Genomic DNA, 25,677 nt, shown 5'->3' on the forward strand with positions numbered 1-25,677 from the left:
CGCTACAAGGAGTGGGAAGAGAGTGGCCAAGTGCCAGAATAGGCGCATCTTCCAGATGTGCCTTTTCTGGGGTGGCTGGGGGCAGATGTTTTTAGCCACGGGGGGGCCAATAACCATGGACCCTCTCCTGGCTATTAATATCTGCCCTCAGTCACTGGCTTTACCATTCTGGCGGAGAAAATTGCGCGGGAGCCCACGCCAATTTTTTCCGCCATTTAACCCTTTATTTCAGCAGCTACAGCGCTGAAATTTTGCACATACACACTACTAACATTAGTAGTGTGGAATATGCACAAAAAAAAGGGGATATGAGATGGTTTACTGTATGTAACCATGTCTCATATCCTGTCGGGTTTGTGCAGGAGAAATGAGAAGCCGGCAATTGAATTACCGGCTTTTCACAGATATCGCGCTGAATGAAATCTAAATACAGAATATATATATATGTGTCTCAATGACATATATATATATATATACTGTATATATGTTTTCCCGAACATTTGAGCACATAAATCCATTAGATGTCGGTTTTGCAAGCCTGCGCGAAAATCTCGCAGTACGGATGCCATACGGATTACATACGGAGGATGCCATGCGCAAAATACGCTGACACACCCTGACTACGGATCAATATTTTGGGAACATTTCTCCGTATTACGGCCGTAGTACGGACGTATAATACGTGGCGTATTGTCTTACGCCAAGTGTGACCCCAGCCTTAGACAGATATGTGCTCTATAAGAAATTTTTAGAGAAGTTGTTCGGCGGAAACATGTCATCACCTCTCAACCGCATTGGTGATAACATGTTGATCAGTGGGGTCTGAGACCTGCATCAATCAGAATGAAGCACTTTAATCGCAGTTCGAAGCGCATGCCCGACTGCTGCTAGATAAATTCTCTATGGGTCCACCTTGCCCTGCGCTTTGATTTTTACTGCAGACCCACAGAGAATGAATTGAGTATTTGGGCATCCGACCTGCTGTTCCATTTTGTAACAGAGCTCAAGGTGCCCCATCAAGGATAAAAATTCCCAGCAATCGATCTTTGACTAATTAGGAAGCTATCACAAATTGTACATTAATTAATGGCATTAGGTGAATGGGAGTTAATAAAATACCATTTACCATAGTAAAAAAAAAAATATCTGACATACAGCATCACCCCAGTGTCGTGCCTACCATGGAGACAGATCATCCTATGTATGCTGCCACTATTCTGCTGCTTGTCTCATTTGACTGCAAAAATCAGGTTACCTATTGCGACCACTAGGGGGAGCTCACCACATACAAATGTATACAGCGCCAACTAGCTGTAAAAGTGAGCTTTACACGCTATGGATTCCCATACTTTTTGTGCATATCCCCTTTATTAGGCAATATTCTAAAGAAAACATGCGTGACTGTACAGTTAGTGCAATTTCCAGCCCCAGTATAAAAAGACATTTCGGTACAGTCCCAAAAAGGTCTGCTCGTCACTCAGACCAGGAATGAAATAACTAAGGAATTAGTAACATCAACACTATTCCACAGAGAGGCCAGACCCCAGCACAATCCTTGTAAGCATCCCGGGCCGAGGAGACTATTTATAACAGTGGAGATACATACACAAGAGCGTCACTAACACTAGGAGGATGGCTGGGTTATTACTTCTGTTAACTATTCCGGGACACTTGAGTTCTATAATCCCCCAAAATAAGACAAGACAACATGAGGAGCTGCATACAATGTTAGCAAAAGTATGAAATGCAATAAATAGTACAAAAAAAACATAACATAACTTTTCATCCAGTGAGGATCGGAGTTAGGATATTGGTGCTACTTGTTTTTGGAGCCCATTACTTATAATTATATTTCTAAACAATAGAAAGACCTAAATCCTCAATGTATACGCAGCATAGAGTTAGCTCCCTCTAGTGGTGGCAATAGGCAGGAAGAATAGCATACGTTGAAAGTTTACCTGTAACAGGTGACTGTTCAAAGTGAGCTGTCGTGTGTGTACACGATAAAAAACACAGTTTCTAGCCATTCTAGGATTGCATTTTCTCCCAGTTTTCACATTTTCTATCTTTAGTTTTCAGTTGTCTAATATGTAATGGGTTGACACTAGCTGCTATGAATTCTCCTATACCTAGCATACACAGACATAAGGGATTCATGCTCTCCTGTTTCTATGTAGTACATGTTTAGTAGGACTTTATACAGTGTTACAGAGCAGTATAGCTGTGAATCCAGCACTGGGATAAGTTAAAACATTGGAAGGAATCAGCAACATGGAGAGCTTCATACGGCATAATGGAATTGTTTAGCTGTGAATCCAATGATGTGGACAAATAAAACGTACTAGAAAGCAGCAGCAAGGAAGAAGTTATATAGTAGTACAAAACATTGTAGCTGTGTGTCCAGCACTTGAGGGAGATTAAACACATGAAAGCAGCAACAGCAGCACAATGGAAGCCATTATACAGTATATTTAAAGGGAACCCGTCACCCCCAAAATCGAAGGTGAGCTAAGCCCACCAGCATCAGGAGCTTATCTACAGCATTCTGGAATCCTGAAAGATGAGAAAAAGAGGTTAGATTATACTCACCCAGGGGCGGTCCGATCCGATGGGTGTCGCGGTCCGGGGCCTCCCATCTTCTTACGATGACGTCCTCTTCTTGTCTTCACGCCGCGGCTCTGGCGCAGGCGTACTTTGTCTGTCCTGTTGAGGGCAGAGCAAAGTACTGCAGTGCGCAGGCGCCGGGAAAGGTCAGAGAAGCCCAGCACCTGTGCACTGCAGTACTTTGCTCTGCCTTCAACAGGACAGAAAGTACGCCTGCGCCGAAGCCGCAGCGTGAAGACCAGAAGAGGATGTCATCGTAAGAAGATGGGAGGGACCGGACCGCGACGCCCATCAGATCGGACCACCCCTGGGTTAGTATAATCTAACCTCTTTTTCTCATCTTTCAGAATACATCGGGGGCTTATCTACAGCATTCCAGAATGTTGTAGATAAGCTCCTGATGCTGGTGGGCTTAGCTCACCTTCGATTTTGGGAGGTGACAGGTTCCCTTTAAAGCAGCGTAAATGTGAATCTAGCACTGGGGTGAGATAAAAGAGAAAACAGCTGCACAGAGAATATTATACAGCAATACTAAGCAGTATAGCTGTGACTCCAGTACTGGGGTTAGTAAAAATGGGAAAGCGACAGCATGAGGGATATTCTACAGCACTACTGAACAGCGTTGCTGTGACTCCAGTACTGGAGTGAGCTAAAACTGAGAAAGCACCAGGACGAAGGATATTATACAGCAATACTGAGCAGTGTAGCTGTGCGGTTCTATGTACATTATGTTCTATGTAAAACAGTTACTGTACATTACTGTTCTATGTACAGTAACAATAAGAAAACTGATCATTTTTTCTTCCATTGCCTATTATGTGAACTTTTCAAAACTACACCATTTATTTTAAGAGGGGGGTACATAGAGGGCGATCACACAGCCAGAACCGCGATAAAGAGCAAGTGGGTGAGGGAGGGAGGCCATGTTATTTCTTCTCACTCACATAAGGAACAGGGGACACCATGCCTGGCTACAGAATGGCAGCGCACAGGTAATAAGTCTGAGGTCACTCCGAGGTGACAGCTGGAGTGAAATCGGGGACAGAAGCAGGACTTCATTATCCGCACTCATAAACTCAGCACCTCCGGATTTATGGGACTCATTTTTGTGTGCAACTGGAGGGTCCATCAGTGACCTTCTAAGGTAACGACCGTGACAAATAAGTCCCTACAAGTGGTAGCATAGCTCCCAGGCTGCAAAACCGACAAATAAGAAACACATTTATATCTGGGGTACAATGTAAGATAATAGCTGGCCATCACGACTAACCCCTGCCCCTCAATTAACCAATTAGGAACTAAACTATTCTGGCCTTCGGGTCCAAAATAAATTGTTTTGCTTTTTTTTATATTTATTTATTTATTTACTTTCACAACACAGTAATATCCAGTCTACTTTTTGCAAGTTTCACATGAATTCTGTTTTTTTTTTTAATGTATTGAGTAGCAGGTATATGGTACCAATTTTTCATAATTTAATTTAGGAGGGAGGTGTGAGCGCCATTAATAAAATAAAAATGATAATAATTATATATACTATATTAATATAATGTTTTTTTTTGTTTCTTTTCCCATAATTTGATTTTCATATTATTTTAATTTGGTTTAAATTAATATTACGTCTCTGGTGGATGCATTTACCGCACTCTCGGGCACTTTGTTGTACATCACCAAAAGTGTTTTAACGAGAGCAGTGTTGGATAAATCCCAAAAACTTGCTGCCGCACGTTTTGGAGGTGGAATTGGGCCCCCTTACCTCAAGGGCCCCTGTTGATATGTCTGAATATGAGGCCAGGTGTCATTCTCAGGGCACATTACAGGCACCAGAGACCAGGTCAGCAAAGAAGCCGGGTGCACAAGAAAGTGGGATGCTTGTGTGTATGAGGAAAGGGGGTGTAATAGTGTAACTGGGGGGCACTAAGGGCATCGTACTGCGTATGGGGGAAGCTAATGGTCTTAAACTTTTGGCCACTGTATTGTGGAGAGCAATGGGAGCAGCTTACTGTGTGGGTCACACTAGATCTATCATCTACCATCGGGATACATGTCATGAAATCAGGCCTCCTGATGAACCAGAGGGGCGAAACGCGTTGAGGCGATACACAGCATAGGCGGACGGCATCTGATTGTGGAGGAATACCATGTTATGATTAGTGATGATGAGAAAAGATATGATATTTATAGCTTAACATGGTCAGCGATCGTGCTGAATCTTTTCTGTATCGCCGTTAAAAGCCTATGAACATGTTCTCCATTGTTTTTATTGTTTCCCTATCTATAGGTGTGATCTATGTATAGACACTGGGGGTACCTTCAGTTTATTATTGTCTGGGTAGAGGGACCCGATTGGAAACATAGGGTGTATCTAGGGACCCCAGGGTCAGTCATCGGGGAGCGGGGGCGCCATAACACTTCCCCTAGGGCGCCATCCCCCGCAGTTAGGCAGGTACCAGTATAGGCATCATTTAGGGAATATCCACCCCTACACCTGTTTTTTTCACGCTGGTTTTTGTTGTGTGTGGGATGGTCACAGGTTGGTGGCATTTTAACATAAATTAATAAAGTAACAATTTTTTAAGGGGTATTATATGATTTTCTCACTAATTGCTACCCGAGATTACTATTTGTTGATTTAAGATTTTGTGGAGTACACTAGGGGCATCATACTGAGTAGGGGGAACTAATAGTCTTATACTGTTAGGCACTGTACTGTGGAGGGCAATGGGAGCAGCCTACTGTGTGGAGGACACTAGGGGCATCATACTGTATGTGGGGGACACTAGGGGCATCGTACTGAGTAGGGGGGAACTAATGGTCTCATACTGTTAGACACTGTACTGTGGAGGGCAATGGGAGCAACTGTTGGAACATCATACTATGTGCTGGGGCAATATACCATGAAGGGGGGTGTGTGTGTGTGTGTGTGTGTGTGTGTGTGTGTGTGTGTGTGTGTGTGTGTGTGTGTGTGTGTGTGTGTGTGTGTGTGTGTGTGTGTGTGTGGCCATGAAAGGGTCTCATACTGTGTGGGAACACTAATGGACTTTACTTGGTGAAATATTTTGGTGTACGCACACAGTAATGAGAGACGTTTTGAATGTTGCTTGGCGAAAATAAAAATTGTTGATTGGTGGCACGCAGTATTTGTACTTCTTTCTTGACTTCCAAAGTTGGGATGTGTGCCGTTTTGGGGTATAGTACTGAGAAATGGACCGCCAACTGTCACATTTGTCAGTTTTTATTTAGAAAAAAAAAAAAAAGAGCAGAACTGTAAAATTGTTGAAATGAAAAAAAAAAAAAAAAATATCAGAATTTTTACATTGGGGCATAGGTTGAACAAAAAACAACACACATTTGCCACCAGGATCATGTCACAATCACGGAGATCCTACCCGTGTCATATCCCCTTCATTGTTTGCACAGGCATAGTGGCATGTCTGCATTGCCATCAGCTCTCCGATTGCCCAGATCAAAATTTTGAAAGCTTTTATAAAACTTCGACATTCTGTCCTCAAAGGATAACTCGTATCACATATTTCAGAGATGGCCTCATCACAGAAGTTCTGGTGGGGCTGCTTTTGGCTACAAGTCTGATTCCTAGGATTAGAGGTGAGCTGCAGCGCCCCAGGGTCCTGGTTGTTGCAGTAATGTCATTCTTCCACCAGGGGGAGTAATGTTACGTCTGAAGGCAATAAAGGAGATCACTTTACCAGGTATCACAAACCATGCAACACAAGTCACACTCCAGTCCACCAGGGGGAGCTATGCTCCTATTTATTAGGGCACTCTTCACAATTAGGTAAAACTGGTGGTCTGGATAGGAAATTAGTCAGAAGCTGGCTGAGCTTCACTCAGTCAGTACCTGTCACGCAGACAGAGAGGTCGGAGGGACATCTAGCAGTTGCTGACAGGGTGGTCCCTGACAGGGGTAGGATCATGTCAGAGGTCTAGACAGAAGGCCACGGAGCTGCGCCTGCCCGATGTGCGGCAGCATCCTAAGAAAGAGACACGAACAGCGAATTGTATTGTAGAGGGTGAAAAATGAAGTCATAGCAAAAGGAGAGGAAACCAGAAGGAGTTCTGCCCTGCAAAAGGCTGCCTTCCTTCTGAGGCGCAGGATCCGGTAGCCGGAACACCGAGGGAGCAATCGTCTCCATGCCATGCTCCAGAGACCAGCAGGACAGCTAATTCCACGTTACCTGCCCGACCTATACCCAGGAGGCACGGTGGCAACTTGTGGGGGCCAGGGCGTGCTAGAGTCCCTGTAAAAAGCCTCAGGCCATCAGTCATACGGGTTTGTTCCTATCCATCTGGGGGACAGAGACATAACATCTAGAACATCTACAACAGTTGTGAGGACCTTACGAGAGGCTCAGCAGTAAGGTACTACAACACCCAGGCGCTAGAGGAAGGCTACTGATTTCCACCTGGATAAGGGGACTCTGGATTTGCCTTCAGACCGGCCGGACTGTGATCTGGTGCTCTGGACTGTGGATGCTGAAGCCTTCAGTAAAGAGACTGCAACCTTGTGTCCTCGTTCTTCACTGCGCCGCTCACCATCCACCATCTACACACTGGGAAGCCCTGGGGATACACTTCACCTGTGGGAAGGTATACCATCTAGCTGCCATAACATCACCCCAGCGGACCTCTAAGCAGCGTCGGTCACCCTGACCAAATACAACAGCTGGCGTCACAAACATTTCCCCTTTAAAGACCTTTCCCCCATTTACAACGGACGTCCCTAGGGCCACGGACCGGGTCAGCCACCGTGACATCCCCCTTGAGAACCGAAGGGCCCGGTACCGAGTACCCCAAGCCCTTGGGGGCGCTCCAATCTTTGGCATCACGAACAGGATCTACTTAAGCCTGAAAATCGGGTCATGTGCACCTAAGAACTGTGCGAGAATTGTATTTGAATTGTTTGTGCTGAAAGACTGTATTGCAAAAGACCGCCAAAATTCCTGCCAAAACCACCGCCATTACAGCGCCACGAGGAGTGCAGGAGAATAAGGGCGTGGCGTTGTGGGCATGAACGAACTGAAAAGCGCAAAAAATAATGGCCGCCCAGTGTAAATATCTCTGCACCTTGAGGACGTGTCCGTCAGCAGCCGAGATCCGCCTCCTGATCCTCAATGGTGAGTGGAGACAAAGAAAAAGAAACTGCCCCAGGAGAAGGGAGCGGGAAAAGGATGAGGAAGGAGCCAGCCACGTGGAAGACGCCATGGCCAGCTGCCCAGAACCAGAGCGTGGGGTCGGAGCAGAGGACTCCCCCAGCTACCTGGAGAGGCACCGCAACCAGGCATCCACAGTTGGCGCTGACTTCCTGCAGGCCGGAGTGGAAGAGCTAATCGACCAGCTCCTGCAGCTGCGGGTGAACACCAAGGCCGCATGTCGGACAACGCCTGCGGAGGACCCGCCGGCGCCGCCTCCAACACTGCTCCCTGCACCGCTTCCAGAGCCGACGCCAGATCTGCTGCAGACTCCGCCGCCAGTAGAACTGACCGGCACCGAAGACACCGAGGTGGCAGGTAAGGACACCGACTCTGCCCCGGTGACAGAGGAACTGCTGATAGGCCCCGTAGCAGCACCACCTCATCGTGGTACCCAGCACCTCGAGCCTTGGGACCAGGCCACGGGAATGGAGCAATTCCTGAAGACCCCAATTACCCCCACCACCCTGCCGGGTGAGTTATATGCAGAGTGGACTGTGTACCGCTGGGTGAACCCCGGACCAGACTTTATGGGGTTCCCCGGGGCAGCCGCGTGTGTAGGAGTAGCTATGTGTGGCCATTATATGGTACGAAGTATCATGTGCTGCCAATCAACAGTATGGAGCATCATGTGCGGCCAATATACAGTATGGAGCATCATGTGCGGTCATTATACAGTATGGGGCATCATGTGTGGCCATTATACAGTATGGAGCATCATGTGCAGTCATTATACAGTATGGGGCATCATGTGCGGTCATTATACAGTATGGGGCATCATGTGCGGTCATTATACAGTATGGGGCATCATGTGTGGCCATTATACAGTATGGAGCACCGTGTGGCCATATTTTTTTGTTTATAATTTTTGTATATGAAACAGTGTGATCAGCAGTGCTAAATGGGTGTGGTTGGGACGTGGATATGGGTGTGACTAATTATGAATGGGTGTGGTTAGAGACGTGGCCTAAAATTTGCCACGGCGCACATTGCGCGCCGCAAACTTTGTCCCTCTTTCCCATCTTCAAAAGTTGGGAGGTATGGTTTCATAGTCACAACACACAGGCTCTCCATGCATGTGTTCTGACAGTGGACACAGCTGCGACACATGCAGCTGCAGATCAGCCGGCGCGCTCCAGGTATCCTGGTTCCCCCTGCAGCTTATTCGGTAAGCGCTATAGCCCACCAGCGTAGGTGCTCCCTGTTGTAGGTCAAAAATTGGGGGTCCTAAGCAGAGAGTCTCCCCCACCCCTAATGACACCATATACTCTAATTGTACTGGATATTTTTATATCATTTTTTTGATTCTTTTAGTACAGAAAAGCTGGGCTTCTACACTTAAAAAAATCCACTTGTGTTTTTTTTTTTTTTACATGTGTTCTTTTCAGGCTCCCCATAAAAGCCTACAGAGAAAAGAAGCACACTTGAACGGCGTCTTCATGCAGACGCCATGCACGAATTTCTATGAAATCCCATCCAGTCTTCCACTCTGGACTGTTAAATACAGATTTTCTGCATAAAGAAAACTGCATCATTCCCGATATGTGGGAACACTGCCTTAAAGTAGTTCAGCCTTTCTTGTCGGAGGAGAACATCCCGCCAGGGTCTTGGACGCAGCAGCCAGTATGGTATGTTGGAACATTTTGGCAGCCGGCCTCTGGCACCGGAGCCGTCTCACATTTTCCAAATGTAAGTGGAGAGAAGCAGCGTTTGCATCATCGGTTACATTTGGATAAACCCAACTTTTTTTTTTCTGGCCCTGAAGGGTCTCCTCCTTTTCTCCTTACAGGGTAATAATAGGCATCAAATACTTCACATTTGCATGCATGAGAATACTGTTCTGTTTCATTGATGACACCGCTGGAATTTCCTCCCTTAATACAGTGAATTTTCCAGAGCAAGAGAAAAAAAAAAAAAAAAAAAAAACACGCCCTGGAACAGTGACAGCAGTAACTAGTTAGCATGTGATGAAGAGCCAAGCTAAATAATGACAGAATTGTGTCCATGCAGGGAAGAGGGCAGCCCAGCAACCTGGATAAAAGGTTTTGGCACAGATTAAAAAATGGCCCCGAGATCACTACGGCCCATAGGACGCAGGACATTTTGGAATGTGGCAGCCACTTAACCTTCTCACCCCCATCTTCCCAATGCCTCTGGGGCTCTGCATTAGGTAGACGAGCCATCTGTTCTGCACACAGCTCTTCTATCGCTGCGCTGAAAATAATAATAATAATAATCAGCCATTGTTTCCTCTATATAAACAAACAGCATCTGACAATTCACGTACATGGAGGAAACGTAACAAGTTCTGGGGCAATAAACATTTACAGAAATGGTGCTAAGGCTTTCCGAAGGATTTCTTTTCAGACTAACTTTTCTTTTTTTACATTATAATTTTTTTTTTACATTACTAAATGATAATTTAATTACAATTAAAACATTACAGGCTATATCCACCTTTGAAACAACATTGTGTAATGTTCTAAAGCATCTAAATGAAAGAAACTTGATTAGAGAGTACCCATTGTTTTCGTTTTAGTTTTAGAAATCAAGTATCAGAGAAGTTTGCTTCTTTCTCCTCCTGGATTGGCTTTTCACTGTCAATTCAGGGGCAAAACCTGAATTCAGTCAAGACAGATTTTCCCAATTACTGAGATAGGAGATAACAGTGATCATAATGTTCAATGAAGAAGTGAAAATGTCATTTCATTCATTTCCTTATCAGAATCAGAACTTGCAGCAGAATGCCTGTGTCGGCCTCTAGCTCCTCCTCCCTAGAATGCCTGTGTCGGCCTCTAGCTCCTCCTCCCTAGAATGCCTGTGTCGGCCTCTAGCTCCTCCTCCCTAGAATGCCTGTGTCTGCCTCTAGCTCCTCCTCCCTAGAATGCCTGTGTCTGCCTCTAGCTCCTCCCTAGAATGCCTGTGTCTGCCTCTAGCTCCTCCCTAGAATGCCTGTGTCTGCCTCTAGCTCCTCCTCCCTAGAATGCCTGTGTCTGCCTCTAGCTCCTCCTACCTAGAATGTCTATGTCTGCCTCTAGCTCCTCCTCCCTAGAAGGCCTGTCTGCCTCTAGCTCCTCCTCCCTAGAAGGCCTGTGTCTGCCTCTAGCTCCTCCTACCTAGAATGCCTGTGTCTGCCTCTAGCTCCTCCTCCCTAGAATGTCTGTCTGTGACTAGCTCTCTCTTCCCTAGAATGCCTGTGTCTGCCTCTAGCTCCTTCCCAGAATGCCTGTGTCTGCCTGTGGCTCCTCCTCCCTCCTTTATATAAATTTTAAAAGTCTCATCTGTCATCTATGGAGGAGGGAGGAGCTGGGGCAGACACAGACATTCTGTTTCAAGTTCTCCAGAAATGAAAGATGCACTACTCCATAGAACTTTATGAGCACCAACTGTCATCTATCTATATAATCATCTAAGGGTCACATCCGTCTGTTTGTCTGTTACGGAAATCCCACGTCGCTAATTGGTCGCAGCCGCCCGTGACCAATCAGCGATGGGCACAGTCCAACCGCGAATTCGCCCTTTCCTGCTCCCCTCCAGTCAGTCAATGCCCCCATTACGGTTCAGCAGTCCGTTAGACTGCGTTACACCGCAGTGCAACGCAGTCCATTAATGCTGCTATTAACCCTGTGTGACCAACTTTTTACTATTGATGCTGCCTATGCAGCATCAATAGTAAAAGATCTAATGTTAAAAATAATAAAAAATCATTATATTCTCACCTTCCGGCGCCTTTCCCGCTCCTCGCGACGCTCCGGTCCCAAGAATGCATTGCGACAATGACCGGAGATGAATCACGTGTTATTGCCGCAATGCATTCTTGGGACAGGAGCGTCGCGAGGAGCATCGCTAAACGCCTGGGCTGGATCCGGGGGTCGCCGGAAGGTGAGTATATAACTTTTTTATTTTAATAATTTTTTTTTTTAACAGGGGTTATGGAGCCCACATTGCTATATACTATGTGGGCTGTGCTATATACTACTATACATATTCTGGAATACCCGATGCGTTAGAATCAGACCACTATCTAATATATATATATATATTTTTTTTTTTTTTTTTCACTGAAGACACATTTTACCTGGGAATTGAGAATTTCAAGAATGAATAAACTCAGAAGAAAGAAGCATATTTCTCTGATAAACTTTAATAATATATCTTACCTTAGTTTTTATGTGCACTATTGATTTATGGGGAAAGAAAGAAAAAAATTATCATTACTCTAAGTTTTCAATAGAAATCTCCTATTGTTTTGTGTATCCAAATACAAATGCTTCTCACAAAATTAGAATATCATCAAAAAGTTAATTTATTTCAGTTCTTCAATACAAAAAGTTAAACTCATTACATAGAGTCATTACAAACAGTGATCTATGTCAAGTGTTTATTTCTGTTAATGTTGATGATTATGGCTTACAGACAATGAAAACCCAAAAGTCATTATCTCAGTAAATTAGAATAATTAACAAAAACACCTGCAAAGGCTTCCTAAGGGTACCGTTACACAAAACGATTTACTAACGATCACGACCAGCGATACGACCTGGCCGTGATCGTTGGTAAGTCGTTGTGTGGTCGCTGGAGAGCTGTCACACAGACAGCTCTCCAGCGACCAACGATGCCGAAGTCCCCGGGTAACCAGGGTAAACATCGGGTTACTAAGCGCAGGGCCGCGCTTAGTAACCCGATGTTTACCCTGGTTACCAGCGTAAACGTAAAATAAAAAAACACATACTCACATTCCGGTGCCTGCGTCCGCTTCCCTGCACTCCTCCTGCATCCTGTGTAAGCGCCGGCCAAAGCAGAGCGGTGACGTCACCGCTGTGCTCTGCTTTCACTTGACGGCCGGCGCTCACAGTCAGTGCAGGGAAGCAGACGGCCAGGGACCTGACGGACACCGGAATGTAAGTATGTACTGTTTGTTTTTTTTTTTACATTTACGATGGTAACCAGGGTAAACATCGGGTTACTAAGCGCGTCCCTGCGCTTAGTAACCCGATGTTTACCCTGGTTACAAGCGAACGCATCGCTGGATCGGTGTCACACACACCGATGCAGCGATGACAGCGGGAGATCCAGTGACGAAATAAAGTTTCAAACGATCTGCTACGACGTACGATTCTCAGCGGGGTCCCTGATCGCCGCTGCGTGTCAGACACAGCGATATCGTATGGATATCGCTGGAACGTCACAGATCGTGCCGTCGTAGCTATCAAAGTGCCAATGTGAGACGGTACCCTAAGTGTTTAAAAAGGTCCCTTAGTCCGTTTCAGTAGCTTCACAATTATGGGGAAGACTGCTGACTTGACAGATGTCCAGAAGGCAGTCATTGACACACTCCACAAGGAGGGTAAGCCACAAAAGGTCATTGCTAAAGAAGCCGGCTGTTCACACAGTGCTGTATCCAAGCATATTAATGGAAAGTTGAGTGGATGGAAAAAGTGTGGTAGAAAAAGGTGCACAAGCAACCGGGATAACCGCAGCCTTGAAAGGATTGTTAAGAAAAGGTCATTCAAAAATTTTGGGGAGATTCACAAGGAGTGGACTGCTGCTGGAGTCATTGCTTCAGGAGCCACCACACACAGAGGTATCCAGGACATAAGCTACAAGTGTCACATTCCTTGTGTCAGCCACTCATGACCAATAGAGAACGCCAGAAGCATCTTACCTGGGCCAAGGAGAAAAAGAACTGGACTGTTGTCAGTGGTCCAAGGTGTTGTTTTCAGATAAAAGTAAATTTTGCATTTCATTTGGAAATCAAGGTCCCAGAGTCTGGAGGAAAAGTGGAGAGGCCACAATCCAAGCTGCTGGAGGTCTAGAGTGAAGTCTCCACAATCCATGATGGTTTGGGGAGCCATGTCATCTGCTGGTGTAGGTCCACTGTGTTTTATCAAGACCAAAGCCAGAACAGCCGTCTACCAGGAAATTTTAGAGCACTTCATGCTTCCCTCTACCGACAAGCTTTTTGGAGATGGAAATGTCATTCTCCAGCAGGACTTGGCACCTGTCCACACTGCCAAAAGTACCAATACCTGGTTTACAAACAACAGTATCACTGTGTTTGATTGGCAGGAAACTCACCTGACCTTAATCCCAAAGAGAATCTATGGGGTATTGTCAAGATGAAGATGAGACACCAGAGCCAACAAAGCAGATGAGCTGAAGGCTGCTATAAAAGCAACCTGGGCTTCCATAACCCCTCAGCAGTGCCACAGGCTGATTGCCCCCATGCCACGCCGCATTGCTGCAGTACATGATGCAAAAGGAGCCCCGACAGTTATGATCCGGTGACCTTGGAGCCGCATGAGAGACTTTCTCAGGAGTAGGTGGTACCTGTACTGACCGCAAACCCTAAACTAACACCGCAACTAGAAGTAGCCGTGGGATGTACCTAACACATCCTAGACACCTCGACACAGCCGGAGGACTAAATACCCCTATAGATGGAAATGGGAATTCTATCTTGCCTCAGAGCAGAACCCCAAAAGGATAGGCAGCCCCCCACAAATATTGACTGTGAGTATAAGAGGAAAAACACACGCAGACAGAAAAACAGGATTTAGCAAAAGAGGCACTTCTAGCTAAATAGAAAAGGATAGGACAGAATTCTAAGCGGTCAGTATTAAAATCCTAAAAATATCCACAGCAGATAATACAAATATTCTACATCTAACTAAAGACATAGAAAGTATATCTGCATCTCCTGAGAATCCAGCATGACTGAAAAATCCAAACAAAGTCTAAGCTGGACAAAAACACAATGAATTGCACTAAATTGCAAAGCACACTGCATGTGTGCACAGAGACAAAAAACCAGACACTTATCTTAGCTGAATTGGCAGCAGGGCATGAGGAGCCAGAGAGAGATGCAATCCCTCCAAGTACAATGGACAACTGGCATGGACTCATGGATCCTGCACACCTAAATACCTAATAGAGCTGCAATCAGCAGAAACACCTGCCCGGATTACAACCCCAAGACAACTGCACTACCACCAACAACCACCGGAGGGAGCCCAAGAGCAGAATTCACAACACCCGACCAAGTATTGAGTGCATTTACTGAACATACATTTCAGTAGGCCAACATTTCTGATTTTAAAATCATTCTTCAAGCTGGTGTTATGAAGTATTCTAATTTACTGAGATAATGACTTTTGGGTTTTCATTGGCTGTAAGCCATAATCATCAACATTAACAGAAATAAACACTTGAAATAGACAACTCTGTTTCTAATGACTCTATATAATATAGGAGTTTCACTTTTTGTACTAAGTAACTGAAATAAATTAACGTTTCGATGATATTCTAATTTTGTGGGAAGCACCTGTATGTCTCCATGGTTACAGACTACAAACAAACCCTGTTTGTAGTCACATCCTGCATTCATACTCTGTTCCAGTTGTCCTACCTTGGATGATGTTTGACCCATTGCATTGCTAAATGAATTGGTGCTGACTGAACTGGGAGCAGAGTTTAAAGGGATTGTCAGTTTTTTCAACTAAAGGGAAACTGTCACCAGTTTTGTCATGTGTCACCTAAATCTTTCACCTTATTCAGCGCCAGTGTTGCATTCCATAACATGGTTATATAACCTCTTGACTCTCCCTGTATACATCTGAAACACCTTTTAAAGTTCTCCGGGGTTGTAGGCTAATCCCGTCAGTCCAGTCCGAGGGGTGTCCATTCTGGGCTCTCTATCCCTCCTCCCAGCTGCTGCTTGCAGTCTTCCTGCTGTGATTGACATGGGTGAGGCCTCCTGCGTCACCCACATAGCCGGGCGAAATCCAAAATCCCACGTCTGTGCAGAGAAATTGCCAGCTTGCGTCTATACACTATGCCCTACTGCGGGTAGAGCCGAAAACATAAGGGCACCTGTGCACATCAATGGAAGCTAAATGGTTCTGGCACTTGAGCTGGAAAGATGCGTGCCAGAGAGCAGTGGGCGCGATGTGAGAATTCACAAGTCTGCAATCAGTGACCACAGCCATGTACCCTATGGATGGACAACGCTTTAACCTTCACAAAGAGGTCAGGACATTCTAAGAGGAAAACCCCAGATGGCTGCAGTGTCCGCCAACAATGGCTGATGATGTAGATGGACAAGATACACCAAAATAGGGTACCAAAGCAACAGGCAGAAACGTTTCACAGGGCAGGGCCAGGGTAGACCATGTTCTTTCACAACGAAGACAGACAAAGTCAAGGCAGTTTGAGGTGATCACAAAACAAGAAAGGTAAATTCCGAAATTACAGATCAAAAACCAAGTAAGAGTCATCAGTAGTAGGGAAGGATCCTGGTTAAGACCACCTGCAGCTTTATGTTAGGTGACTGGCAATGGGTACTGGCCCAAGTGGCCACGTGCACAGCTAGCAGAGAAGGTGGCCAATTGTGGTCAGCAGTGTCGGCTGGAGTGTGGTCATCGCACACAAAGAAGAGGAGACCAGTATACGGGTTTAATTAAAGGGATTGTCTGGTCTAAAATTGAACTATGTGACTCATCACATTTCGTGCGCTGCAAGGATTGTCTGGTGTCTACGTGGGAAGTGGCAGCCATGTGACCGCAAGTATGCGATTTGCATACTCCCGCCACATTCCGACTAAATGGGCGCAGCCTCACTCAATGCAAATGTACTAAGCAAGGCCTGAATCAGTCTAGTCGGAATGTGTTCAGTCACATGACGGCCGCTCACATTGCGCTGGAAAAACCTCACAGTGCGCTTTCCATCTTAAGATTGGACAACCCCTTTAAGGGCGGCACGCAAAGTTTTCTCCTAGAATGCGCAGGAGTCTCTGGAATAAAATACACATTTAGATTTCTAGACTAGTAAGCTCTTCGGCAAAAGGCCCTCTTCGGAGGAGTGCCCAGTCTGCAGACTTCTCCTTACGGAGTCTATAATACAGATTGACAAGGAGGAGATCTTTGGTGCAAGCAGTCAGAGGGGGCTGGGGTCTTGTACCTAAAGTTAGATACTGTGATGCATCTAGTACATCGTAGGTCTTGTGCCACAATGATATAGCTGTTCTCAGGGCTGCCATCAGGGTATTACTGCCCTTACTGGTGTATGGGTCTCGATAAGCAGAGGGGGCTCACTGCTCTAGATAACTTATTTTCTGCAGAGACGAGTCCTGGCTGGAAGTAGTGATGGCGGTGTGCGCTGGATGAAGATGAAAAGCAAAGATGTAGAACTAGCAACATCACCGGTGAGTCAGTGTGTTATCTGTACACTGGCACTATACACTGTATACTATATACAGAGCTCCTGTATATAATGTCACCAGTGATCACTGTATTACCTGTACACTGACACTATATACAAAACTCCTGTGTATAATGTCACAATGTCACCAATGATCACTGTATTAACTGTACACAACACTGTATACATAGATCCTGAGTATAATGTCACTGATAATCACTGTATTACCTGTACGCTGACACTGTATACTATGTACAGAACTCCTGTGTATAATGGCACTATGTTGTAGTAATATGTGATCTGATCATGGTGTGGCGGTATTTGTTCCTTGTATGTGCTATCATTTGGTCACTATGTGGTGGTAATATGTGGTCTGGTCATGGTGTGGTGGTATTTGTTTCTAGTTTGTGATATTATTGGTCATTTTAAAAATTGAAAAATAAATAATATACCTAAATTGTATTGGATATTTTAACAAAACAAAAGAGTCTACCTTGTCATAGTGGCGGCTTAAAAAATATTTTGGCCAAAACAAAAGCTGCTGGTTATGTATGTGGTGATGGGAATTGTAAATGTGCGATTGGTGAGGATGTGGTGCAGAAGCGGAGGTTTTCCAAGAGAGGGAGGTGGGACTATGGATGGTTTGAGTAGTGGAGGCAGGGCTGGGATGGACTCTCAAGGGGGCCCCGAACATTTTGCCAGTATGGGGCCCCCGAAATTCCTAGTGGCAGCCCTGGCTGTTCTTGTATGGCAGTACAGTTTTTACTCACTACCCAAAAAAACTGATTGGCAGCTTTCTCTGTATACTGCATATTGACAGAAAGCTGCTAATGAGTGGTGGAGGTGAGGTTGGACCAGGAGGCACAAGGCACCCAGTCCTGTAGAGAGAATCTTCTGCTGATAAAACACTGATTTTATTGAAACAGCAAAACACAGCCAAGCAAGTGACATCACTGGAATCAGGTTCTCAAACCCTAAATCATGCTGCTCTCAGATTACATAGCAATAACCTTCTGATGGATTCCATTAAAGGTTCAAGAAAAGTTGGTGGTGGGCACAAGTTATACATCAGAGAATGTATGAGAGAGCACACAAATTTTTTCTTAAAGAAATTCTTTAAAAAATATCACTATCAGTAGGACATGCAATATTGGGGTAGACCTTCAAGTGCAGAACTGTAGTTGATGAGCGGTGCACCTAGGCGTTTATGCCTCCCAGGAACAATTACGTCAAACATTTTACGTTGCATTTCCATATGGTTTCTTGACAATCTGCAAGTGATCGAGTCACATTCTTGTTATGTTTTTCATGTTGTTACACAAGCATGCAGGTGCGGAACATGTGTGTCAATGACCCCGCCATTTACATTACATGGAGTAAACAGCGAACTGCCAAGGTTACTAGAAGGAAAAGCCGGATTACTCACCGGTAATGCTCTTTTAACCCCTTCACCCCCGGAGCTTTTTCCGTTTTTCCATTTTCGTTTTTCGCTACCCTCCTTCCCAGAGCCATAACTTTTTTATTTTTCCGTCAATTTGGCCATGTGAGGGCTTATTTTTTGCGGGACGAGTTGTACTTTTGAACGACATCATTGGTTTTAGCATGTCGTGTACTAGAAAACGGGAAAAAAATTCCAAGTGCAGTGAAATTGCAAAAAAAGTGCAATCCCACACTTGTTTTTTGCTTGCCTATTTTGCTAGGTTCACTAAATGCTAAAACTGACCTGCCATTATGATTCTCCAGGTCACTACGAGTTTATAGACACCTAACATGACTAGGTTATTTTTCACCTAAGTGGTGAAAAAAAATTCCAAACTTTGCAAAAAACAAAACAAAACAAAATTGCGCCATTTTCCGATACTCGTAGCGTCTCCATTTTTCGTGATCTGGGGTCAGGTGAGGGCTTATTTTTTGCGTGCCGAGCTGGCGTTTTTAATTATAGCATTTTGGTGTAGATACGTTCTTTTGATCGCCCGTTATTGCATTTTAATGCAATGTCGTGGCGACCAAAAAAACGTAAATCTGGCGTTTCGAATTTTTTTCTCATTACGCCATTTAGCGATCAGGTTAATGCTTTTTTTTTATTGATAGATCGGGCGATTCTGAACGCGGCGATACCAAATATGTGTAGGTTGGGTTTTTTTTTTATTGATTTATTTTGATTGGGGCGAAAGGGGGGTGATTTAAACTTTTATATTTTTTTTATTTTTTTCACATTTTTAAAAACTTTTTTTTTTTACTTTTGCCATGCTTCAATAGCCTCCATGGGAGGCTAGAAGCAGGCACAGCCCGATCGGCTCTGCTATGCAGCAGTGATCATAAGATCGCTGCTACACAGCAGATTTGCAGGTGTGCTGTGAGCGCCGACCACAGGGGGGCGCTCACAGCCACCGGCAATCAGTAACCATAGAGGTCTCAAGGACCTCTATGGTTACCTTCCTGACACATCGCCGACCCCCGATCATGTGACGGGGGTCGGCGATGCGCTCATATCCGGCCGCACGGCCGGATGCGGTAGTTAAATGCCGCTGTCTGCGCTTGACAGCGGCATTTAACTAGTTAATAGCGGCGGGTGATCGCGATTTCACCCGCCGCTATTGCGCGCACATGTCAGCTGTAAAAAACAGCTGACATGTCGCGACTTTGATGTGCGCTCACCGCCGGAGCGCACATCAAAGCGGGGGTCCCGACATGTGACGTACTATACCGTCACATGTCGGGAAGGGGTTAATGAGTCCACGACAGCACCCCACATGAGAGAGGGATCCGCCCCATAGGAACAGGAAACCTACAGAATAAAAGGAGGCGGTCCCCTCTCCTCCTCAGTTTAGTTTACAGAGTACAAAAAGGGAACCGCAAAAGCTTTAGTATTAATTCTTATTCAGCAACATAAATATCTTAAACTCTATACAACCATTATTTGTGAATTTAAAAGGAAGAGCTGTGCATAACTTAGGGAGGGTAGTAAATGGGTGCTGTCGTGGACTCATTAAAAGAGCATTACCGGTGAGTAATCCGGCTTTTTACCCTTCGCCACGACAGCACCCCACATGAGAGATTTTCAGAGATTCATTATTTGGGTGGGATTACTGTATTAAGAACAGCTCTACCAAAGGTTAGATCAGAAGATGTAGATAGATCAAGTCTATAATGGTTGTAAAAGGTAGAAGGTGTAGACCAAGTTGCGGCCTTACATATTAAATGGATTGGTACATCTGCTTGTTCCGCCCAGGAGGAAGCCATGGCTCGTGTTGAGTGCGCTTTAATACCCGCTGGAGGAATCTCGCCTTTTGATGCATAGGCCAAGCAGATAGCCTCTCTAATCCATCGAGATATGGTAGCTCTCGTGACCCCATGTCCTTTCTTGTGGCCCTGAAAGGAGATAAACAGAGCCCTACTCTCCCTCCATGTCTGACACCTTTCTATATAGGTCAGGATGGCTCTTCTGACATCTAAGGTGTGGAATTTATGCTGTTCTGGAGTTACAGGTGAATCAAAAAAGGAAGGGAGAAATATCTCTTGGGACCTGTGGTAGGTGGACGCTACCTTAGGGAGGTATGAGGGGTCTGGTTTTAGGACTATCCGATCATGGAATATCAGTAAGAAGGGTGGGTCTACTGATAGGGCCTGGATGTCGCTAACCCGTCTAGCTGAGGTTAGGGCTACCAAGAGGGCTACTTTATATGTCAGGATTTTTAAAGGTATTGAATCTAGTGGCTCAAATGGGGAGCTGGTTAAGGCCTCTAGCACTAGATTTAAATCCCACGGAGGTAGACGGGGAATATGGACCGGTTTACTACGTTCACAAGATTTTATGAATCTGGAGATCCACCTATTAGCTGCTATATTGCATCCATATAGGGCTCCTAATGCCGAGACCTGAACTCTTAAGGTGTTTACAGATAACCCCAACTCTCGGCCTTTTTGCAAGAACTCTAGAATAGGTGTGACTGGAACTTGCTTAGTGAACGGTACCGTGTAAAAGTCTAAGAATTTATTCCATACCCTACTATATATCAGGGTGGTAGATCTTTTCCTGCTCAATAAGAGGGTGTTTACTAGTTCTGCTGAGAACCCTCTTGATCTTAGTAGTTGCCTCTCAAATTCCACGCCGTCAAGTGAAGACCTTGGGACAGCAGCTTCTTGTCTGATGGGAGAATCCATGGATCGCATAGGCACATGGTCTGGAGACAAGAGAACCATGGTCTTTTCGGCCAGAATGGTGCAATGAGGATCACTCTTGCTTGTTCCCTCCTGATTTTTCTGATCACTAGAGGAATCAGAGACATCGGAGGAAAGGCGTATGCCAGCTGGAACCTCCAAGGATGGTGGAGAGAGTCCAACATATCTGGGTGATCCATGGCGTTCAGGGAAGCGAACCTTCTTACTTGCCGGTTGTCTTTTGTGGCAAATAGGTCGATTTGTGGTATCCCCCATGATTCTGTTATCATACTGAATATGGATCTGTTTAAGGTCCATTCCCCTTGACGTAACTCGTTTCGGCTGAGGTAGTCTGCCCTGATGTTCTCTACACCTCTGATGTGCAGGGCTGTTAGGGATGTTAGATGAGTCTCTGCCAGCTGGAAGATGTCTGCAGCTATGGTCATTAGACTTCCTGACCTTGTACCACCCTGACGGTTCACATATGCCACTGTGGTGGAATTGTCCGAGTAAATTCTTACATTTGCTCCTTGAATCTGCGGAAGAAAGTGATTTAAGGCATATTCTACCGCTTTTAACTCCTTCCAATTGGAGGAATATGACAATTCTGCCTGGTCCCAAGTATCTTGGGCCAGACTGTCTTTCATATGTGCTCCCCACCCAATAGGGCTGGCGTCGGTGGTAATTATTTTAGACGGGTCTATTATCCATGGTACACCCTCTGAGAGGTGGTCCATGTCTAGCCACCAGGATAGTGATTCTAAGACATCTTTGGAAAGAGTTATTCTGCTTTCTAGATGTCCGTCTTTTCCCTGAGCCGACAATACCTCATACTGTAATTGACGAGTATGAAATTGTGCCCATGGTACAGCAGGGATACATGATGATAATGACCCCAGTAAAGACATGCCCTTCCTTAATGTCATGTAGGGGTTGCGTATTGCGTCTGATACCCTTGATTGTATAGTCAGTTTCTTTGCCTGGGGGAGGAAGCATCTCTGACTTACGGAGTCTAGCTGGATTCCTAGAAATGTCTGGACAGTTTCTGGATTCAGCCGGGATTTTTCGAAGTTGACGATCCAACCTAACTCCTGTAGGGACGAGATCGTATTAGATAGACGGGTTTTACACTGAAGCATAGAGTTTCCCACCACTAGAAAGTCATCTAGGTAGGGTATTATCAAGGTATCTCGTTGACGTAGATGAGCCATCACTTCTAATATCACCTTAGTGAAGATGCGGGGAGCCATAGAAAGCCCAAATGGCATTGCAACATACTGAAAGTGACGAACCTGTCCTTCCAGGGTGACTGCTACCCTTAGATACTTTTGATGTTCGGCATGTATGGGAAGATGATAATAGGCATCCTTTAAGTCTATTCCGGCCATGACACACCTAGGAAACAAGAGTTTTATGGTTGAACTAATGGATTCCATTTTGAAGGTATGATTACGCAGGAAGGCGTTTAATCTTTTGAGATTTATGATGGTTCTAAATGAACCATCAGGCTTATTGATCAAGAATAAAGGGGAATAGAACCCCTTCCCTTCTTGATCCTGGGGAACTTCTATCAGGACTTTTTTAGACAGAAGAGATAGGATCTCTGATTCCAGAGCCCTTTGTTGGTCTTGACCTTTTGGAGATGTTACTATAAAGGAATCCCAAGGGATTCGGTCAAATTCCAATTTTAGGCCGTATTGTACAATGTCCAGAATCCACTGGCTGGATGTTATTTGTTCCCATCTGGGGAGGAAGAATTTTAATCTGCCGCCCACCTCCTGGTTAGCGGTATTTGCGTTTCGGGTTATGGGACCCGCTAAAAAAGGCACCTTTTTGCTTCGGGTCCTTCGACTCCCATCGCTCCCTTTGTTCGAACGGCTTGTTCCTGGTAAAGGGACGTCTTCTGAAGGCTCTCCTGTAGGATGGAAGATACTGGTTAGGGAAGCCTTTTTTCCTTTCTCCTGCTTTACTCAGGAGTTCATCCAGCGCTTTTCCAAAAAGGAACTCACCCTGGCAGGGGATCGCACAAAGTTTTGCTTTGGCCTGTGCGTCCCCTTTCCAGTTCTTTAGCCAGAGTGCTCGCCGGGCTGTGTTCACTAGGCCGGCTGACCTGGCTGCTAGGCGTAGCGAATCCACAGAGGCATCAGCCAGGAATGCTACTGCTTCTTTGATTAGAGGGAATTTCGGCAGGATTGACTCTCTCGAAGTTCTACCTCTAATCTGTTCCTCCAGTTGCTCCATCCACACTAGTAGTGACCTCGCAGTGCAGGTACTAGATATGGCGGGCCTGAACGCCCCCGTGTTGGCTTCCCACGACCTTTTTAGTAAAGCTTCTGCTTTACGGTCCAGCGGGTCTGTCAGGACTCCTGAATCCTCCACCGGTAAGACCGACTGTTTGGTTGTGGAGGCTACAGCGGCATCAACCTTCGGCACCTTTGACCAGGTATTTAGCTCCTCGTCGCTGAAGGGATAGCGTCTTTTAGAGGATGATGGTAGAAAACCTCTATTTTGCTTATCCCACTCTTTTTTTACTATTTCTTTAATAGTTTTTATGACGGGGAAGGACCTACGTTTCCTCTGTCCTAACCCCGCGAACATGATGTCCTGAGCCGATTTACTTTCTTTCTCATCTGAGCACCCCATCGTGCTTCTGACAGATTTTATTAAATTGTCCACACTGCTGTTGGGAAGACAAAGTCCAACTTCAGTCTCGGATGAGCTCGGCTGGGATTCCGCTTCACCTGAGGATATACATACGTCCTCTGACTGTGAACTGACCGGAGATTTGGACCTACTAAGCTGACGGGTACTGGTGGTACTAGTCTGCGCCAACCCCTGCATTTCTTCCCGGATCATAGCTCTGACATCTGATGGAGTCATTATGTTTTCCTGCCGTAAGGTTTGCATGATACACTCCGAACACAGTTTTTTAACATAATCATCCGGGAGGGGCTGCGTACATAAAGCACATTCCTTGTGCTTGGACTTGTGTGTCCTTTTCTTAGTCTAGAGGCAAGATACAGGAGGAACATATATCAGCATATAGGAAGAGACTCTTTCAAAAACTCACCCAGTGAAGCTGACAGGTACCGGTTCTGGAGGGGGATTTCGTTTGGTGGTAGAACCCTTCTCTGGAGGTCGACCACCACTCTTTGTGCTGCTCCTAGCGCTTCTTTCCTTGCTAGGAGAACGCTGTTGCACTGCGGGCAAGTGCGCATCGTCGGCCGGTGAAGCCATCTTACACACACCGGCCCGACGCTAGCGCTGCATTTTTGAATCTGCCGCCCATTCTCCTGCCTCCCCGGACCAACCCGGAAGTGCTCCAGCGACTTCCGGGTTAGACGCGCCGCTCTCACTCACCATGCGGCGGCTAGGGATATTAAGCCGGCCGCAGCAGCGCGCGCGTCCTCACGGTGCCGGGCGGACCCACGGTGACCGGACCCGGACCGTGGATGCTTGGCCAGACGAGGGGGGAGGCTGCAAGCAGGGGCTCCCCCGCCGCTGCTTCTGGAACCGCAGCCCCTGCCGTTCCCTCAGATACCGACGCAGGCGGGTGCATGGCCCAGGTATCCTCTTCATCTGTAGGTAAGCTGGGTCCCTGTAGGAACAGGAAACCTAAACTGAGGAGGAGAGGGGACCGCCTCCTTTTATTCTGTAGGTTTCCTGTTCCTATGGGGCGGATCCCTCTCTCATGTGGGGTGCTGTCGTGGCGAAGGGTAAAAAGCAGAGCGATGACGTTTCTTATAAGCGGTGCTTGCACACATTGCCTTAGCTAAACACAGAGCTTCTTTAACTTTAGATTTCAGTTTTTGACACCACATAAACTATTCTGATGTATATCGACCTGGAAAAAGAAGCATGCCGGTGATTGGCCTTTAGGCGTTGTTCACACTGAAATCAAAATTCATTATGCAACAAATCTGTGCATATCTTCTGCAATTATTTATGCATTCTTCTATGGGTTTTTTTGTGTGTAGAAATCGTACAAAAGAAAAACACAAAAAAATAAATACAAAAATTATCCCCAGACCAGTAGTTTAACCAACAGATTTCAGGGTCTTCATTAAAATTAATAGATAAAAAATAGGTTAAAAAGTTCCTTTTTTCGCAACAGGGATAACATGATGCAGTTTTTATTAAAAACCCATTTCTGTACAGATTTTGCATGAAAAATATATAATAATATATAAATGACGCAACATGTGGATAAGACTGAATTTAAACTCGTCCGCCTCGCTGGTACTGTAAAAGGCTGCAGGTTTTACATACAAAATATCCTCACCAAGTATGCAGCATGTGAACACTGCCTAAAGTGAGATTTTTCAGCGTCGGCACAACGGATTCCTACAAGACATGTATCATTTTTTAGTTTTGTTCTACGACCAATACAGAAAAATCTGATAGATTCCTTTTAAAACTAAAAGTTCAACTATTTTACATCATAAAAGAGCAAAAATACTCTTCAGATTCCGCAACTAAGGGATAAATGAATAACAGATCAGCT

General features: G+C 45.4%; 2 protein-coding genes across 4 annotated transcripts in view; both read right to left on the reverse strand.

The window, feature by feature from the left end:
- CDK14 (cyclin dependent kinase 14) overlaps positions 1-25,677 on the reverse strand; it is a 484,203-nt gene that overhangs the window by 448,818 nt on the left and 9,708 nt on the right. The window lies entirely within an intron of this gene.
- LOC143782054 (uncharacterized) lies at positions 18,237-23,864 on the reverse strand. The gene is made up of 3 exons (XM_077269152.1): positions 23,183-23,864; positions 22,054-23,088; positions 18,237-18,283 (listed from the first exon to the last, which is right to left on the reverse strand). The coding sequence occupies exons 1-3, from the start codon at positions 23,814-23,816 to the stop codon at positions 18,237-18,239; spliced, it is 1,716 nt and encodes a 571-aa protein (XP_077125267.1). The 5' UTR covers positions 23,817-23,864.

The sequence above is a fragment of the Ranitomeya variabilis genome, chromosome 6 (genome assembly GCF_051348905.1).
Source record: "Ranitomeya variabilis isolate aRanVar5 chromosome 6, aRanVar5.hap1, whole genome shotgun sequence".
Taxonomy (NCBI): Eukaryota; Metazoa; Chordata; class Amphibia; order Anura; family Dendrobatidae; genus Ranitomeya; species Ranitomeya variabilis.

Excerpts from the sequence above, each read along its gene's own strand:
- LOC143782054 (XM_077269152.1), bottom strand. The coding sequence starts at position 23,816 with ATGGGGTGCTCAGATGAGAAAGAAAGTAAATCGGCTCAGGACATCATG. Across the intron at positions 23,089-23,182 it reads TTGTGCGATCCCCTGCCAGG|GAGAGCCTTCAGAAGACGTC; the intron begins GTGAGTTCCTTT and ends TCCATCCTACAG. Across the intron at positions 18,284-22,053 it reads ACTGGGGTCATTATCATCAT|ATTGTCAAGAAACCATATGG; the intron begins GTATCCCTGCTG and ends GATCACTTGCAG.